Genomic DNA, 21,178 nt, shown 5'->3' with positions numbered 1-21,178 from the left:
TTCAAAATAAAAGCCCGCGCGTCTCTTGTGATTGATGAAATTCAGGCAACAGCGTAACGTTCAGTTGGAAATCTATATAAATCACAGGGTACACTGTATGTTTTATGTAATTAAATGAACATAAATAGGTTTGTTGTTGTTGCTGCTCAACCAAACACACTCTTGATATGTCAAAAGCAATGTCAATTGCATTTTTTTTTTGGTATAACGTTATTTTTATTTGAATATATATATATATATATATATATATATATATATATATATATATATATATATATATATATATATATATATATATATATATATATATATATATATATATATATTTTTTTTTTTTTTTTTAAGCTCTCTTTACATTTTTTAAAACATTTTTTTTATTGTATTTGCTGAACATTTCCAATCAAATGCATAACAAGTCTACACATCTACAATATTACACATTTTAGCAATGTCATTTGTATGCTTAGAATGTCTAACTTACATACGTCAAATATTTCAGTAAACACCAGTATTTATTTTTTTATTTTTTTAGATTTTGTTGCGAATATATTTTTAATATATGCCAAATACATTTTGCAACTTGTGGGGCTCAATATTAAAATTGAATATACATTATATATCAAATCGAATATATACTATAATAAAAATAAGGACTTGCAAAAATAATTTGCAGAATTTAAAAAAAATAGCAAAGATGCATATAGCAAAAATTGTGTATACATTTTTTTTATAATAATAATAATATAATAGTAATAGTTGGTGTTGTTTTGTTGCTCAACTGAACACTCTCTTGATATGTCAAATATAATGTCATTTGCATGCATCTTTCTACGTCACACTTTTTTTTTTTATTGAAGCAAATAACTGACGAGCATACAGGATTATACGATTACATATGTAACAGTCATACAAAGCTTAGCCAGGGAGCAGAACATACATAAAATTAAATGTATAAATAAATACATAAGGGGATATATCATATTTAAATTATTATATTGTACAGATTATTGTCTTCATTATTAGACATGTTTTTTTTATAGCCTTCTTGTTTCTTGTAATTGATGTTAAAGAATTATAAAATATTTTTAAACCTTTTAAGAAAAAAAGAGGGTGCAATAGACATTACTTCCGCCTTGTGTATGGGAAACATCCCAGGAAAAATAATCAATTTCAAAGCATTATCAAGTGTATCATAGCCAGTTTTACAATTGATAAAAGAATTGTGCATTCGTCAAAGTTAATTATTTTTGTAAAATGAATCAAAAATCAACCCTGAAACCTGTTTCCAAAAATCATCAGAAAATGTACAAGTAGAAAATAGATGCAGAAGACTTTCAGGCTCAGTGTTTCAAAAAGAACATTGTGGTCTTTTTCAAATTTATTAATAAACATATTGCAGGGATGGTATCTGTGTAATATTTTGAAATGAATTTCTTTTATCTTATTTGGGAGAGAAGACTTCTTGATTAAATATCATCATATAAGGTGAAGAAAATTAATGTTTGCATTTCAAAATTGCTTTTACGAAACAGCTACTATCTTGAATAAGACATTTTCTGATATGGAGGTTATTACACTTTTTATCTAAGATACTGATACCACCAAGTGCAGTTTTTAGAATTTGCTTTAAGACGGAGTTATAAGTAAGATGGATTTTCATTAAGTAAAGCAGTTTATCAGAGATGCTTTCCACAATAAAGTTATAATCATTATGTAAAAAACAGTCCCTGAAGAGGAAGGAATTTCCTGATAAGTATAAATCTCACCACTGCTATTTAGTAAATATGAAAAAAAAAAATCCCGTCAAACCAATCTTTTTTTTTTTTTTTAATATACTTTTCTTTCTATTTTTGAATATGGAAACCTTGAGTGTTGTGTGTATGTGTATGTATGTGTGTATATATATATATATATATATATATATATATATATATGCCTACATGTATATATGTATGTATGTATGTATGTATGTATGTATGTATATACACACACACACACACACACACATATATATATATATACACACACACACACACACACACATATATACACACACACACACACACACACACACACACACACACACACACACACACACACACACACACACACACACACACACACACACACACACACACACACACACACACACACACGTATGTGTGTATGTATATACACACATACCTATATAACCTATATGTATAGGTTAATTTGATTAGGGTAATTAGGCAAAATATTGTATAATGATGGTTTGTTCACTAGACTATCGAAAAAAAATATAGCTCAAAGGGTCTAATAATTTTGACCTTAAAATGGCTTTAAAAATTTAAAACTGCTTTTATTCTAGGTGAAATAAAAAGAAATAAGACTTTCTCCAAAAGAAAAAAAAATAGTATCAGACATACTTGCTGTTTAAAAAAAAATAAAAGGGGGACTAATTATTCTGACTTCAACTATGTGCATACATACACACATATATATATATATATATATATATATATATATATATATATATATATATATATATATATATATATATATATATATATATATATATATATATATATGTGTGTGTGTGTGTGTGTGTGTGTGTGTGTATATATGTTTTTTTTATTGTTTCAGTAAACATACTGGTATTTATTTATTTACTATTTTTCGTGATTTTGTTGCAAATATACTTTAAATATATGACAAATATATTTCGCAGCTGTGGGGCTCAATATAAAAGTCCAATATATATTAAATATTGAATCGAAAATACAGTTGTCAACATTCGAAGTGAGTCAAAAATGTTTTTCAAAATTGTCCTAGGACAAGAGTAGGTGTTGTTCAATAGTTTTAGGACAACTTTGATAAAAGGTGATGATCCACTTCAAATGTTGACTAATATATATTATAATAAAGCCTGAACACGCTCTTGATATGTCAAAAGTAATGTCATTTGCACGCTTATAATGTTAATCTATCTACGTCAAATATTTCAGTATATATACACCGGCATTTATTCATTTTTTTATTTATTTTTTCATGATTTTGTTGCTAATATATTTTAAATATATGCCAAATACATTTTGCAACTGTGAGATCAATATTAAAGTTGAATATATTATATATTGGTACGAATATATATTGTAATAAATATTAAAAAATGGCAAAAATTATTTGCAGAGTTAAAAAAATATAGCAAATATGTATATAGTAAATATTGTGGACAATTGTTTTTATTTTGAAATATGCATATCATTTTACTCTAAAGAGTAAAACAGCCCTTTATCAGACGTTATATTTGTTTTTTACTACTTATTAAACACTATTACTCCAATATTCAATAAATACTCTACTCTTAAGTCCCCAATCTGAAATCACTTTAAGAGCAAAAAGTCACATATTTATTAAAGTTTACTTTTTGTTAAAAGCTACAATAAATGACAAATCACAATGCATTCAGTACTAATCTAATAATGTATAAAAATTGACTATGTTGGCTTTTCTCTAAAAAACAAACATCTAATGACAAACATTTATGTTTTATTAAAAACATAAACAAATCAAGTGTGTTTGCAGAATTTTTTGTTTTTATTTTATATTTTCATATGGGATTTTTTTTTCTCTCCTCTACACTTTTTTTTGTGAAACCAAAGCCAGTCTGACCAAATTACAAAGACATAAATTACATAAATAGGCACGTGACACACATTCTCATCCATTACTTTCTTTAAAGCAGTTAATACACACATATCAAGTTGCCCACAATTAGGGCAACTTATTTTCTGGACATCAAGAAGAGAGAGGTTGCCCATGAGACAACCGTCTGCAATTCCCAGGTTTTAAAAAACAATGTAAAAGTGTTCTGATAAGACAATAGAACCACACTTTTCATATTCTGTCCAGAACCAGAAGTATTAAAATTTTGCAATTCATGTTTAAGGAATAGAAAGTGCATGACAAGACCACCAACCTAAAGAGAAAAAAAACTTAAAATAACAGAACTTCTCATCAAAGTAGAAAATTATCCTTTAAGCCAATTAAATACCCCCATATACAACTATATTACAAAAAAAAAAAAAACCTGAAAACACCAAAACAACTCAATTGCGAAATTCATTCAAATATTTGGAGCATTACAGAGTCAGATAAAAAGGTAATGTCAAATAAACATTTCAGCAAATTATCTGACACACGTGGTCATTAATCATCTTCATAATGAGAATGGCCAGTGCAAAAAAAATAGGTCAGTGTTTTACAAAGCAATGTAGTATCACAAAAAATAGGGAAAAAAAAAAAATTCAACCAGCCAAATTAATTTTATCGACAAGCGCATTTAGTAGCAATCATCTCCTCATACTCTTTATAAGCATAGGATTTGTCATTCTCAAAGGTTAAAACACTTAAAGGGTTATATTCTGATGGTACGCATGTAGGTCTGGGCACAGAAGAGTCCAACTTTTCATAAATGAGGTTCTGAACCATGGTGTGCATTGGCGACCCGTACATAAAACCCACATTCCTCGGACAAGATCCCTTGCAGTACCTCGGATTGTATTTTTTAGGCTCAATGATCCAATGGTCCAGTTTGAGCTCTTTGAAGCTCACTCTGAAATCATACAGGTCACAATCATCGGTCGTAAACTCATACATGGGGACGAGTTTAGGCATGCTGGTTTCTGAACTCTTTAGGGTGCCTCGTCGCCTTCGAGAAGTCGATTCCCATAATGTGGACTTTCCATCCCAATGGTTTGATGTCAGATCCACCATCCTGCCCTGTGTGCTTCTTCTCTGGTACGCCACCTCACTGGTGTCGTTAAGATAGAGAAGGAGTGATGGAGATCTGGGAGTTAACTCAACAGGACTCTTATGAATCTGGCCTCCAGGTCTGGAGATCATATCTTCGACGCAGGTCAGGTTGATCAGTAGGTGGATGTCCTTCTTATGGGCCTGAATGAGAGGATGAAGGAAGGAGGTCACGTCCACCTCCACCCAGCGGTGATGGACGCGGAAGCTGAGCAGGGGGACCGAGTGCTGGATGCCCAGATGGTTGGAGCACATCTGATCCTTGGAGGATTTCTGTTCCTTCATGTCAAGATAACAGAGCAATGAGAATGGAGAGAGGTGGTTGTGGTCGAAGGAGTACAGCAGGACGGATTTTAGCAAGTGTTCTTGTGACCTCACTCGATTCAGACTGTAGGAAATGTCTTGCATGAAGAATTCTGACAAAATAAAACAAGTCATGTTACTTTCTGCAACACATCTATTTGTTTGAAAGAAGCTTCTAAATTAAAGTTACAAAAGGAGGTTTGCCATCAATCAGGGTATCTTCCATCCATTCCGCATTTGTTTTCAAACAAAAAAGAAAAACTAAGAAAACTGACATTGTTCATTTTTTCTTTTTTTTCACACACAAAAAAAAAGATTTTGGCTTAAAGTAGGAGGAAATAAAATAAAAACAATTGGTAACCTTTATTATAGCCCCAGGGCCCAATGTGTTCTTAGTTCATTTACAAACGACAGCGAGCGTTTTGCACGCTGCTTATGCGCCCTGCTGTGCCTTGCATTTTAAACACCTCCTGCGCCTCACGTCTTTACCCTTGCACACCGTGCGCTCGCAATTGAAAAAAAAAGTAAACTCTGAGCGGAAAAAGTGCATTCCTCCCCCGTATGAATATGCTAATGACTTTACTTTGGCAAAACCCAACGAAAAAGCAATGGCAAAAGCAAGCAAAAAGAGAAACTTTTAACAGAATGTGATTTGGAGGCGCTGCTTTCAGAGGTAGACCGGAGAAAAACTGTGTTATTTGCAAGTTTGTCCCCTGGAATTAATAACAAAAGAAAAAAAATAGAGTGGGAGAGTTTAGCTAATGCGATTAACACAGTTGGGTCTTAACATCGCACTGAGTGGATAAAAAAAAGAAATAGTGCGACGTATAGGTGTAACATTTTGTAATGACTTTAGCAGCGTGAGTGGCGTAGCTCGTAAAGCGCATAGCAATATGTTTTGACACATTCGAGGAAGAACTCGGTTCGAATCCAGCTTCTGATGAAGTCATTCTTCTTTTTTCCCCCCACTACACATCAGATTTTGCCTACTCTTTATCACGAGGAAGACAAGTAGGAATCATTAATAAGTCTGTGCATCATATTTTATTTGCACATTTAATGAATGGAGCAGTGGCGCAGTGGGTAGTGCTGTCGCTTCACAGCAAGAAGGTTGCTGGTTCGAGCCTCGGCTAAGTTTCCGTTTCTTTGTGGAGTTTGCATGGTCTCCCTGCGTTTGTGTGGGTTTCCTTTGGCTGCTCCGGTTTTCCCCACAGTCCAAAGACATGCAGTAGGCTAAATTGTCTGTAGTGTATGAGTGTGTGTATGAATGAGTGTGTGGATGTTTCCCAGAGATGGGTTGCAGCTGGAAGGGCATCTGCTGTGTAAAAACCTGCTGAATAAGTTGGCGGTTCATTCCGCTGTGGCGACCCCAGATTAATAAAGGGACTAAGCCGACAAGAAAATGAATGAATGAAATCACTATTTTATGCTAAACCACTGCAAGGCAATCCTTATGCTGAGTAGCAAAATATTGCAATTGTGTACATATAAGGTTTGGTTCGTAGGGTGGGCGGGGGTGGGGTGGGTCTGTGGGTTGTTGATATGTCCCTTATGGACATTTTTGTACTCTACTGACCTCTGGAAACAGTGGCTACCAAAGCAGTATATCTTTTTTGTCAGATAAATCAAGCATTGTCTCCCTTTTGTTTAGCCATGTTTGACAACAGTTTACAGAAATGTCAAGGACAGAGATGCCCAAATTAGGGCCCACGGGCCAAAGTTGGCCCAGGGTAACCTTTGGTTTGGCCCACCATCCCATCTGAAAAGATGGGAGTAGGATTTGGTTAGTGTTTTTGACAAAGATGGTCATTTCGAATTTAATGTATACCCTTTTTATTTCTTTGTTTAATTGAGGAGATACAAAAAACCCAATTAGCCCAGCTGGTTCATATGAATCAGACTTTTAAAATGTAAATTCTGTTACTAGACAGAGAACAATGCACAAGATATGGGTGAGCAAATCAAGGCAAAGGCAGTAGCACATATATTAGTGTATTCAGTATTGAGCTCCATTGTGTTATAAATGGGATTCAGGGATTGTTTATGTCTTTACAAAAATTAGTTGATTATAAAACTTAAAAAATTATACCGCATCATCATTTAATGTTTTAAAGCAACTTTTTCTAGCTATTTTAAATAATAAGCAAACAAATGAGCAAATTTAATGTAATACGGTTTAGTATATTTAACTTCGGCCCACAGCCCTCAATCAAGTTTGGTTTTTGAACCTTTATACGAAAAAGTTTGGTCAACCCTGGTCTAGGATGTGATCGAACCATTTGTAGAGGACTGAAATAACCTGCTTGTTTTTCTGTCAGGAGATTGAGAAGAGCTACAAATAAAGAATTGCTTGAATACAAACTATTTAAGATAAAATAATTAACTTACGACTCACCAAAACACCCCACATCAAATTGATTGTTACGAATCAGTCTAATATTGAACGGTGTGAACATGGCATTTATACAAAGAACATTTATTGTAATAGTGTTTGGAATACTAGTGTAGTATTTTATTTATTCTACCTAGTGATTATAATACATAGTTTTACCGTATATTATGCTTCATTTTTATTCCAAATAGTAACATGCACTGTAAAAAAGTCTGTTATTTTACGTTAAAAAAAAACTTACAATAACGGCCGCTAAACTACAGACATTTACTGTAAAATAACAGACAGTAATTTACTGAAATTAACCAGAAATTTCAATTTAAGGAAGTTTCTTTAATTTAACAACCCAAAAACTTAAAATAACAGATTTGTTTGTACAGTGTGCTATACTGCTATCAAAAGTACACATTATAATCATGTTTTAAATGCCTGCACTTTTTTCATAAAGAATTTAATTTGTTAAAAAAGCATTATGAAATGTTACTGATACAAAATTAAGTCTGTGAGGTATTATGCATTTATTGAGTTACTTATTTTGTGTATTTCTGAAAAAAAAAAATATTTGTAATAAAGTATTTTGTAATAATTTGTAGGATTATTAAATGCCTAAACTACAAACTTTTTTTCCATAATATTTTTTGTTCCGTTTTCAGTTTGTACACATCGAAATACATCATTTTACAAACATTTAACAAGAAACAAACAAACAAAACTAAAAAAAAAAAAAAGTTAAAAACTGCTCTTTTTTTGTTGTTAATGGTAATCTATTCAAACATAACAATTATAATCATACTAAGTAGCAGGTACAGCAAATATATTGCAGAATCTATACAGAACTATAAGACTGGAACTGCATTGTTCACCAAAAATTATTTAGCAAATTTTTCCTCTGTTAATTCCACTTCTTCGATATAACTAATGAAAGGACTCCATATGTTTTTAAATACATGCTGTTTAGCTTTTAGTAAATAAGTAATTTTTTCCAATGGCAGGCTTGACAACATTTGTCTTATCCGTTAAATAGCGTTTGGTCTTTGCATCTTTGTCCATAGCAAAGCTACACATCTTTTGGCATAAACCAAGCTGAGGTCTAGAAATACTTGTTCACTTCTACTACTATTTGAGTCCTCTGGGTATAAGTCTAGCAAAAAAAGCTTTGGGTCAAGGAGGATTCATTTTGAAATGATAATTTCACATATGACTCTTACCTCTTCCCAAAATAATTTAATCTTTGTACACTGCCAAATACAGTTAAACAAGGTTCCTCTAGCTTCCAAATATGTTGTACAAATATCTGGAATGTTTTTTTTTATTATACCTATTTAATTCTGCTGGTGTTACATACAGTATGTTCGTATTATTCATTTATATTGTATAAGTTTAAGACGTGAATTTATAGACATTGTGTGAACTTTAGTGCAGGCTTTTTCCCAATCTTCTTCTGAAACTTCAGACTGTAAATCTTCCTTCCATGCATTCAACTTACAATAAGAATTTTCGGGTGAGTTCAATGTCAGCAAACCATAAAACTCTGATATGATACCTTTTCTCAAATTATCTTTAATCATCAAGTTTTCTAAAGATGAATACAAGGGTCTAAGATCATTATCTTGATTCGCTTTAATTGAACCAAAACTTCTTAATTGAAGATATTAATATTAATATTAAATGTAAGCCTAAACTCTTCAAAGGACATCATTCTATTTGAATCTGTCAAGTAAAGATCTTGAATCATTTTAAGTCCTTTCGACTCCTACAGTTTGAATGCTGCATCTGAACTTTAAACTACAATCTTAAACAGTGATGCTTATGAAATGTTTATATAATAAATATAAATCCAGCAGTCCAGAAAATACTGATATTCTTACTGGTTTGGAATGACATGAGGTGAGTTTGTTTGGTTTTTTGGATGAGCTGTCCCCTTAAGCAGATCCACCAATAAGAATGAAGTCAACAATAAAATCTCATTCATTCATTTTCCCTAGGCTTTGTCTATTTATTAATCAGGGCTTGCCACAGTAAAATGAATCGCCAACTTATTCAGCAAATGTTTTACACAGCGGATGCCCTTCCAGTTGCAACCCAGTACTGGGAAACATCCATACACACTCATTCACACACATACTGTTCACTAAGGGCAATTTAGTTTATTAATTTCACCTATAATGCAAGTGTTTGGACTGTGAGGGAAACTGGAGCACCCGCAGGAAACCCACACCAACACGGGGCAAACATGCAAACTCCACACAGAAATGCCAACTGGCAACATTTTGCCTAAAATATGCTTAGAAAAATGTTAATAATCGCTTGGTATTAACCTATTGAACTCTAAACCGGCGATATTTAGGAGAGCTTATGAGATATTAATTGTTGTATTCAATGCATTTTGTTAAATACTTTAAGAAATGGAACATAGCAGGCTATTCAGGTGAATATACATAAGATATATAGGTCTACTGTACTTCAGAAACAGCACAGCCTAATATATCAGTTTCTGATCTCTATGTGTCTATGCATCCCTTCGTTTATTTAACCAAACATTGTACTTTTAGATTGTGGCGTAATAATAAGCATACCTCTGTTTTGCTTGAGACACTCTTCCCTAGGAGTGATCAGACGAGCGGTGTTGTACAGGTGAGAGGCTTCGGGGCTCCTGTAGGGTTTGGATGACTGTTTGTACAGTCTCCTCATGTAGCGCACATATCTGGAGTCAGGTTTGGTTCGGTGTGTAAACTCTCCCCATGGGTTCTGCTCTGACAAAGCCTTTAACAAAGGGCTCAGGATATTACCATGTTGAAGGGGCACGTCGGGTTCAACAGACTCGTTTTCAAAGTTGTAGCTTGATGTAATTGACAGTCCGAGAACTGCGAGGACAATTAATGATCTGGGTAGGTAACAAAGCGCACTACATTTAAAAAACAGCGTCGCCATAATAAATAACGTCGGTTTATTTAAGAACGGTCCCGGAGAAAACCTCGGTGTCTTCGGCCAAACTACACTTCCGTCGCCTTTTCCTGACAGGTGTGCCCAATCAATCAGGCCGATGTTTTGGGTACAAAAGCCGGTGAAGGTTTGCATAAAGTGCGCATCAGTGGGTTTAGACGCGACTATTGGTGTAAATCCGGTTTTGGTGTTATATATTTGAAGTTTTTAATGGTTGATGCATCAAATTAGATCGAATTTATGTTGACAGACATGATAACGTTTCAGTAAGGGAAATGAGAGCTGGCTGATTAATGTTTACAGTTAAAGCTAAATTAAATCTTAACATGATATAAAGCGCACATCTCTTAGAACAAGGGTGACCAAACAAGAGCCGTGGGCCGGAGGTGCACATACCAAACTATTTTATATTAAAGTTGCCATGTATAATTTCCTAATTTATTTCATAATAATTTAAAATTAATAAAACATTACTTTAAATTGCATTAATTATTACTTCATTATTTTTATTAGTATTAATCTTTGTTATTATTTAAATCATACTAATGTAATAACTTTTTTAAAATTATAACTTAAAAACGTAAACAATCACATTTATAGCACAGTGGAGTTCAATGCTGAATAGTCAAGCAGAATCTGCCTTTGACTCTTTGCTCACCAAAGTCTCTACATTGTCCTGTGGCATTGTGTACATTTAAACAAAATCTGATTCATTTACACCTTTTAATTTTAACATTCAGTTAGTGTTTAACAATAAAAGAAACAAAGGGTTGAATAAAATTTGAAAAGACAATCTCGAAACCATCCCCATCATTCTCCCTCTCTTCTCAGATGTGATGGTGGGCCAAATCAAAGGTCACCATGGGCCAACTTTGGCCCGTGGGCCCTAGTTTGAGCATCTCTGCTTTAGAAGATCTTATTGAATCATACAGATATATGTTTGATCACTTATAAATGTTTTGAAGCATCAGTTTCAATAGAGAAACACAAAAAGAAAATTCTGCAATAATTTACTCATCCTTTTTCTACTATGGAAGTTCATGGCATCCCTACTGAAGAAACCAGCTTAAATTAGCTTAGATGGGTTTTGTTTGGGCCACTTCCAGGCTGGTCTTCGATGGTCAGGCTGAGAAATTAGCTGGAATAACCAGCTGAAACCAGCCCAACTAGACGGTTAGTCTTAGCTTGTTTAAGCTGAACCTAGCAGGTTTTGGATGGTCTCCCAACCTGGTAGTGGCCCAAACCCCTTTAAAACCAGCCTGATGACCGGCTAAAGAAGCCAACCAGTTAAGGTTACACTAGAAACCAGCATTTTCCAACAAAAGAAAGAAACCCATAAAGGTTTGAAAGCACATGAGAGAATAAATGACGTCATATTTTGGGTGCATTATCCCTTAAAACAAAGTCTTTAACTGCAGATAACCCATAAGAAAGGTTGTAACGATTATACCCATATTTTACAGCATGCACTTGTCCTTCCTGTTAGACAATGTCAATGGGAAGTAGACAGTTTGAATTTTACAAACCTCAAACGTTGTTTTAATTTGCATTGTCAGAATGCAATTAAGGTGATCTTGCATGACATAAATTCATGCAATACTGCCAGTTTACAGAGTTTTACATTTTAGGAAAATGTTAACTGTAACATTATAGGATTAGAAGCTGTTCAATCTGGAAGAGTAATTAAAATTTGTTCAAAAAGATGATGATATGTTCAAAATGGAGAAACACATGTACTTAAAACTTCCCAGAAATTAAAGATGACACTAATACACATGTGCAAAGCAAATGTCACAGGTCAGACTTGTTCCGCAATCAAGTTATCAAAAGTGTTTTGTACCCCCTGTACTGTACCACCAGTCTGCCCTAATTTGTACAGGCCAAATAATACAGATGCACTGATTGCACTCCTACAAAATCATTCCATAATAGTGCATTATTTCACAATAGAGCTGTTTAAATATTCTGCTAAAGTGGTTTGACCTGAATCGAGTCATTTAACTAAATTTTTTAATGAGAGTATAATGTCAGACCAAAGACATGTTTTAGTGACAAAATAATTTTTTCTTTAATACATGGAAGAAAAAAAGCCACTTGTAATAGACCCGAGTTATTTATTAATGATTTTTAAAATGGTATTTATAAGAGCTATAATTTATTTAACTATGTTTAAGACAGCCAAACTGACAATTTTGAGATTTGCCTAAAAATATAATAACACAGCCGTTTTTATAACAAGAGATCCATGAAAGACTAAAAAATGTTCCACTATTTACTGCGTTTAAATTTTGACAAAATTCATTTTATTCATGTTTATTGAGTGACAGTGAAAATCCAATGAAAACAAATATGGGCTATTGCCATTTATATTGTGTGTATTGCTGAGTACTTCAATTACACAGCGACCAACAAACCACACATCGATGTAAAGCATATTTATTAATTTTTCATATGATGTATACATCTCAATTTCAGAAAACAACTGGACACATACTGTAGGACTGGTTTTGGTCCAGTGTCACATATACTGTACGCTATTTTGCTAATGAATTCATTTTACTAATTGAAAACCACAATTTCAAAAACCCTCCAGGGAACCCTCAGCGATTATTCTACCGATGTCATTCCTGAACCAATCGATTCAGTTCTGAGGCAAGAAATTCATTTTGTTGCCTTTTGTTGAAAAAACATACTTAAGCAGTAAACAATACCATTAGTGCATTATTTTATTTGAAAAAAAAAAAAGAAATCACAATTAAGATTTTTACATTTGGCAACTAATATAGATTCTCCATCGTTTGTTTTCCATGACGTTTCCAGTGAAGTGAAGCAGTTAAATGTTGAGGGCAACCCTGGAACCCTGTGTAATGTTCAAGAAACAAGGGAACATCCTGAAGGTCAAACAATGACCCTGGAAATCAGGAGTCAGAACACAGACCAATTGTGAATTGCCTAACTATAGTTGTTGTGACACACATAATCTAATGCTGTAATAAAAAATGTAATTATAGCAAAAAAAAATCCCTTACATTTATGTACAGAATGTGCAGTGCAAGTGCTCAAATTAGCTTCATAACGGTGAACAGTAAAGCCAAAGGATATAGTTTGTGAAATGACCTTGCTTCACAGACGAACAAGAGCAGCTCTGACTGAGGGGCAAGAGCTTTCGCATCATTACAGATCATTGCACACCAGTCAAAAGCCTCTGAATGAAGTTATGCTAAGCTCCGGCGCCCATGAAATCATGCCTAAATCACCGCCTGACTGGGACAAAGACCTCATTATCTTTTCCAGGCTGTTTCGAACGTTCATAAATTCCTGGTTAAAAACGTGCCTTTATTCTCACACGTTATTTCAGTAATGTGATCATTTGCATACGTTCTGATCTCATTTTAACATGGTCTATCTAGTTCTTAAAGCTCTGTGCTAAAGTTTATCTCTCCAGGATTGCACAGACATAAAATGAGTTGAAGGACAGCACGTCTACGTCCCACACAGAGGCCTCTCGCCTTCATTCAATGACATGAGTGTTTCTTTGGCTTTATGCAGAGTACAACACTGATAAGATGAATAACTCTGAGGCAAATCAGAAAATGCCATGTTGATTATTTTTATCTTTTCGTAGACAATTTGAGGATTGTGTCATCATTTATTCATCCTCAAGTTGTTCAAGACATGCATTTATTTTTCTTTTTTTATGACAAAAGATGACATTTTTAAGAACCACAACAAGTATAACAGTGCAAGTCAGTGTGGACCAGAAAAAATGTGATCAATAACATTCTTTAAAAAAATTCTGTGTTTAGCAGAAGATATAAATTCGTACATCTGTGATAAGCGTTTTATATTTTGAAATGTATACATCTCCTGAAAGCTGAATAAACAATCTTTCCATTGATGTATGCTTTATCAGGATTGGATCAAATCTGGAATCTGGGCTGGAGGTTCAAATTAATGTAATTATACATTTTAATCACTTTAAATCACTTTTAAAGCAAACTTTTTGCTAAATGAACTGTTTAGCCATGCAAACTACTAATTACAGTAGAGCAGCATGGTAGCTCAGTGGTTAGCACTGTCGCCTCACAGCAAGAAGGTCGCTGATTTAAGTCTCTGCTGGGCCAGTTGGCATCTCTGTATGAAATTTGCATGTTCTCCCCGTGTTTGCCTGGGTTTCCTCAGGTTTCCCCACAGTCCAGACACGCGATATAGGTGAACTGAAGAAACTATATTGTCTTGTACTCCAGTCACACTAGAGTTTGTGTGTGCAAAATTCTGTTGTACGGCCCTTTGAAAAGGGGTGGGATTAAACAAGATGATTAGCCATTTAAAAAAAGTGAGAGATTGGTCCATGTTTTAAGTTCCTGTTCTAAGTGGTCATGTCTTGATCTTTGACTGGTCTTGTGATGCGATTTTGCAGGTCAGAGTTCACCAAGCTTGAACTTTTCAATGCAGCGAACTACGAAACTTGTTGCACGAGCTTGCATTTCCATTCTAAGACATTTGTGTTTGTATAAATGGAAGCCTATAGGGAGAAAAGTGCAGTGTGACCGCAGCTTCAGTATGTGAGAATGTGTGTTTCCCAATACTGGCTTGCAGCTGGAAAGCCATCCACTGCGTAAAACATATGCTGGAATAGTTGGATGTTCAATCCACTGTGACGACCTTTGAATAGAGACTAAGCCGAAGAAAAATAAATAAATATTTACAATAGGAGTCTTACGAATGATCTTAATGAAACATGATTTTTGGCATAAAAAAAAATTCTGTCATTTGAACTAAAACATGTATTTTAACTATTGACGAAAATGTACTGGTTTTGTGGCCCAAAGTCAGAGATTTGTAATTTCTTGCATGTGACAAAATAACAATTGCTTAAAAAAATATATAAAAATTACGTGAACAATATTTTCAGGCATTATTTTGGCAAAATATCCTGCCATTGAAACATCTGGGCCCGGTTTTTCAAAAGTAATCCACTAGGATTTTGGATAGGGGATTGGATCAAATCTTAAAAATGGGTTTTTCAAAAGAAAAAACAGATTACATAATCGGATTAGATCACGTAATCCAATCTTGGTTTTGATCCGGATCAAACCTTTAGTTTGGGTTTTTCAGACCTTTTTTGTAGGATCTGGATCACTTTGATCCAAAAAACCTGGATTAAACTGATCCCATCAGAAGGGTGGATTTAGCGTGGATTTCATGCCTAAAACGTAATGAAAACTTTAAAAAAATGTATTAAATAATACTATTTTTGAATCATGCAGTATCGTACGAGGTATAGTATTTATTCATAAGGTTTTAATTTTATTTGTTCATCTGTCAGGCTATAGTGATAATTGGCTTTAACATATTTAGCCTTTCAGTATAGGCCTCCTGCAAAGTAGAAAGAGTTTGGCCTCATAAAATAATCCCCCAAACAGCTGTGAAAATTGACCAAAAACAATCAATTTTATTCTGTCTCTAATTGATATATATTTATATTTTTAGAATATTTATTAGTGATGCATGCAATGATTACAGAATGAACAAAAATTGCAAAGAATGGCAATTACTGATTTTTTAAATCTCTTTTAACAATTGCAAAAAGAGACTGAAAGGGCAGAAGCACAACTTCGTCTGGCAGAGAAACAACTGACTCTGACCAAACTGCAGCAAACCAAGGCCAATGACTTGAGATCCGCCTCCTAAAGGGTACGCTCAGACAAGCTGCTCTCTCCACATCAGATGAGGAAGTCTGAGATTATTGTGGAGTTTTTGACATTAAGTCTTTTTTTTATTTACATCTATATTTGAAACTTATTATAAATATCCTCAATGTACAGTGTTGTAGGTCTCAAATGAGCGGACTGCTGGAAGAGGATGGGGTGGGCTTTTTCTTGCTTTTATTATTTATTATTATTATTAATTTAATATTTATAAAATTTTCTTAGTTTTCATTTCAAATAAAAATAAAGTTATATTGACCCCACGCTGACTGTTCTACTTGTCGCTCTTTACATATCTATAGTTCTACATTGTGATGTCCTATCCTGTTTGAGCACTGGTAATCCAGATTTAGTGATCCTGAAAAGTTCCTATCCGGATCAGATTGATCCAATTCAATGTTGCTTTGAAAAACTGGCTCAAAAAGTAAGCTGGATTACCTGATCACGGATCGCAAAAACAGAATTACTAAATCTGGATCAAGTTGATCCGGATTAAACCTTTTGAAAAACCGGGCCCTGGATGTTTTTGTGTCATTCCAAATATCCTGAATTATGTCTTATAATACATTCAAATATTAGCAAAAGTCCCCCCATTCCATTCAGCATAAATGCAGGACAATTAGTGCTATGAAAATGAAATACTTACTTTAGTGCTTGTTTATTTTTAAACTATAATTATTATTTTTATAAAAGGAAAATAAATTGTTACTTCACTGAAAAATTATTTTTCCCATTATTTACTCACCCTCATGCTCAATCTGAAGCACATGAATTCAACTTTGAAACATAAATAAAGATAATTTTATCTTCATTAAATGTCCTTTTACCCAATACTTGTTCAGCAAGCAAGTTAGTAAAACTGTTTCAAACGTATCCCTGTCCTGTACCACCAGTCTACCTAATTGGTAACACTTTACAATAAGGTTTATTAGTTAATGCATTTCCTAACATTTACTAATCATAAACAACACATGTACAGCATTTATTATTCATAATTGAACATTTACTAATGCATTATTAACATCCAAGTCCATGCTTGTTAACATTAGTTAATGCATCATGAGTTAACATGAACTAACAATGAACTGCTGTATTTTCACTAACTAACGTTAACTAACAAGAACATATACAGTAGTAGATGTATTGTTCATTGTTTGTTCATGTTAGTAAATGCAATAATTAACATTAACTAATAAACCTTATTGCAAAGTGTGACTATTTCTACAGGCCAAATCATCACAATCATTTTATAATAACGCATTCTTTCACAATAGAGCTGTTTGAATAATCTGATAAAATGGTTTGACCTGAATGGCCTTTGACCTTTAACTCAAATTTTAAATGATAACATAATGTCAAACATTTGTCATTTTAAATGTCTTTGCAAACCAATAGGCTTGAGAAATGTTTTTAAAAAAAGGAAACAAATTATAACTAAACTGGAAAAATATTTTTTCCGCATTATTTACACGCCCTCATGCTAAATCTATAAGACTTTAACCTTGAAGCATAAATAAAGATATTTTTCTCTTCACTGAACATCCTTTTACACAATACTTATTTTTTCAAACTTAAAATGAGCAGTTTACTCCACTTATATAGTTTAATATGAATTAAAAAAACTACATAAAATCTGTCATGTGAAGTGATCGAGTCTCTCCAGAAGACTTGGACTGAACTGCTTCATTTTCTTTACTAATGTTTTGAAGTCGAACTCGATTTTAGGGCCGCAGCTCTGCACAGTTTTGCTCCAACCCTAATCAAACACAGCTGATCCAGCAAATCAAGGTGTTCAAGACTACACGGAGACAGCGACAACAGAAAACGCATCCTGTGAGAAATGAGATGCTGCATTCTTCTTGATGGTCACATGACCTTCACGCATTTAAATAGAAAATTATATAAACATTACAGCACTCATAAAACGATTTATTGTTTTCCTCCTTTGTTTTCCTCCTTGCACAATACAAAAAAAAATTATTTTAATACAAATTTCAGCAAATAAACACTATTAATGTATTCCTTCATAGTTTCATGGTAATGTTTACTTTCACAGTCTCATTTAGGGAAATGCCTGAGACAAATAAGTTATATCTCCGAAATTTAATAATAAATCTGTATGAAATGCTGCGCTTCCCAACTTCTGGGACTTCTAGTCTGCTTTGAGAAGTCCCAGAAGTCTGCATTGACGCATACTTGATATCAAGAACACATCCGGGAACTTTACTGCATCTGGAACTGAACTTTGGAGGTTGATGATGACGTGAGTTGGAGCTGGTTGGAACTAAACTATGCAGAGCTGTGGCTCTCCAGGAATTGAGTTTTAGACCATTGCTTTAAGGCCAATTTCTTTAGACCTGAACAAGTTCTTCAGTCTTTCAGCTGTGCTAGAAACTATTAATTAGCTATTGTGCTAGCTATAAATATGGTAAAAATTTACTAAGTCATTGACAAACATAATTATCAATTATGTAGATTCCAGGCTGTACAATATGTAATTAAATTAGCAACACTATTTCACACATTATTTGAAACCTACAACAAGCTACACAAGTTCTGGTTTCTGAAGTGCTTTATCTGTCAGTTGAAATGCTTTGCGATTAAGTGCGTTGATCTTTCTGTTCATCCCTGATGAAATGGAAACTCATCCGACGTCTCTGTGTCTTTTTATGTCCAGCAACGTGAGGCTGAAATAATTTACTCAATGTGTTGAATCCTTTAGAGAGGTTCTGATCATCCTTCAAATAACATCCAGCATCCTTTTGAAGGCTGTGAGGGTCTCCGAGCATCTTTCTGATCTCGACTGACACATCCGGATTTAGATAATAGTAGGCTTTTTTACCACTGTTATCCCGTATGTTGGTGCTGGCACCATACTCGCACACCAGCACCGACAACACCTGTTCATGGCTATGAATGGCAGCGATGTGGAGAGGGGTATAGCCGTCATAAGACTTGGCATTAACATCGATCCCTGCACGGCTCTGTCTTGAAACATCAATGACTTTACACACCATTTCACTGTTTCCGCTTTTAGCAGCCCAGTGCAGGATTGTGAATCCAGACATGAAATTTCTCTTCTCTGCCAGATGAGGGTCTTGCAGCAGGAGGCTGTAAATTTGACGCCAGCTTCCTGCTGCTGATTTCACAAGCCACTCATGCTCCATTGCTCCCAAAGGAATCACATCCGAGTCTTTAGCCTCACCAGGTTTGGTGACTTTGCTACACCTTCTCAGTTGCGGTGAAGCCTGCACCTCCAGCTCCTTTCGTTTGACTCTCAGAGACCTGTAGAGAAAGCCTTCTCCACCGACACAGCTCTGAAATGCAGTCGATTTGACTTTGATACTCCTTTGAGAAGATACTGAAGGTGGCGGTTTAGTATCTGATGCAAGCGTTTTGAGGTTATTTTTTCCTGTTTCCACGTATTCTGGATTTGGTGGAGATTTTATGGCTACAAGAGCAAATACGGAACCAGTTTTGCCACTTTTTGCATCACTTGTCACACCGAGCACTCTTGCTGTTATAGACTCTGAACTTTCAGGACAACCAAGATCATTATTTCCACCTTTACTGCTATTACTCATAGTTTGGGTGGAACAATGGTAATAATTGTTATTAATAATATCCACATGCTCTATTTCACTCGACGGTTTGCAAGGCGATATTAACTCATGTAAACTGTTATTATGAGAGTAGTTTTCACCTGTAATGAATCCTTGGTATTTTTTCTTCACAGACACGTACTTCACATCATCGACTTTTATAACCACGGCGACGTTGTTGACCAGGCGTTTGAACAGGTCTCTGTTTTGTTTCTTTTCCGCGGGATCGCTGGAGTTTATAAGTCCTTTGAACTTGCTCACGAGCTCCGAGTTTTTCACTTTTCCTCCGTGCTCGAGTATAAAAGTTAAGATCATTTCTTGACTCAGAGCCATTTCTCTGTAATAGTTATGAGCGATGTTTCAACAACAACCTGCTGTTTCCGGTTATCCTCCGAAATCCTCGTGCCTGCTCGTATCCAAGACTAACGCATGAACGCGCAACGAATGAAGGATGCGGCTGCGCGTGCATGTAAGTGGGAAGCAGAGGTCACGCGCAGCGGCATCCTTGTGCATTCATCTCGTTCACCGCTATTTAGAAATAGCTACCCGACGCTGAAAAGGAAATCACAGCTGTTAGCTACACTGGTAACACTTTAACTGACAATGTAACTGTTTGGTGGACATTTTGTTTATTGGTTATCTTTTTAACTGAAGCTCAAAATTAGCTGAGGGGTGACAGGAAAACTTTGTTACTAAATAAATAGACATAATAAAAACAATCATTGGAAGATAATTGGTTGAATTAAGTTTTTAACCCAATGGTTTGGCCTTTTCATATTTTACCCAAACATCCCAGCATTTAGATTGTAGTCATTATAAGTATTTTTTAAAGAAATATGCCGCAGCACCCCCTGCCGACTGATTGAACATTTCAGATTATGATATGGTATAAACAGGCCCGTAGCCAGCCTGGTGAAAGGAGTGGTTCTTTTTTTTCTTAAAAAGTTTACCTTTTTGCTCGTATAGTTTCTATTCAACTATGAGATTTAAATACTGCATTTTAGTGATTTTTTGTTGCTGGATTAACTAGTCAGATGTCATCATAACCACACTTTTTGATGTACTACAATATTTTCTAAAAAATTGCAATAAAAAAATTTAAACAAGAACATTTTTTAAAACACAAATTTATTACATCATGTATCATTAGGAAAAAATGGCAATCTGTTAAAGTTTTAAAGTAAAAAAAACTGTAGCCCACTATCATTTATTAGACAGAAAACAAACTGGCCAGCACATTCAACTATCCTCAGTCACAATTTGGCCATTTCAATAAAAATAAATAAATAAATAAATAAATAAATAAATAAATAAATAAATAAATAATAAAACAATTATAATGAATTCTGCAGAATTTTTCTCGTCTCTTTGTTAAAAAAGTACATCTGAAAATTCTTGAATATCAGCAATAGCCAAAATATATTCAAATTAATTTA

General features: G+C 34.2%; 3 protein-coding genes across 4 annotated transcripts in view; all 3 read right to left on the bottom strand.

Moving 5' to 3' along the window:
• atp7a (ATPase copper transporting alpha) overlaps nt 1–21,178 on the bottom strand; it is an 813,847-nt gene that overhangs the window by 743,332 nt on the left and 49,337 nt on the right. The window lies entirely within an intron of this gene.
• gdf9 (growth differentiation factor 9) lies at nt 3,563–10,494 on the bottom strand. The gene is given in 2 exon segments (NM_001012383.1): nt 3,563–5,207; nt 10,063–10,494. Coding segments are annotated over 2 exon segments (1,257 nt in total). The 5' UTR covers nt 10,418–10,494; the 3' UTR covers nt 3,563–4,305.
• Nucleotides 13,140–20,166, bottom strand: sowahab (sosondowah ankyrin repeat domain family member Ab). The gene is made up of 2 exons (XM_073921814.1): nt 16,656–20,166; nt 13,140–15,380 (listed from the first exon to the last, which is right to left on the bottom strand). Exon 1 carries the CDS (start codon nt 20,073–20,075, stop codon nt 18,741–18,743), a length of 1,335 nt encoding a protein of 444 aa, XP_073777915.1. The 5' UTR covers nt 20,076–20,166; the 3' UTR covers nt 13,140–15,380; nt 16,656–18,740.

This window comes from Danio rerio, chromosome 14 (genome assembly GCF_049306965.1).
Source record: "Danio rerio strain Tuebingen ecotype United States chromosome 14, GRCz12tu, whole genome shotgun sequence".
Taxonomy (NCBI): domain Eukaryota; kingdom Metazoa; phylum Chordata; class Actinopteri; order Cypriniformes; family Danionidae; genus Danio; species Danio rerio.
This window is presented reverse-complemented; position numbering and strand designations above follow the sequence as displayed.

Coding starts and splice junctions, on each gene's coding strand:
- sowahab (XM_073921814.1), bottom strand. CDS start 20,075: ATGGCTCTGAGTCAAGAAATGATCTTAACTTTTATACTCGAGCACGGA.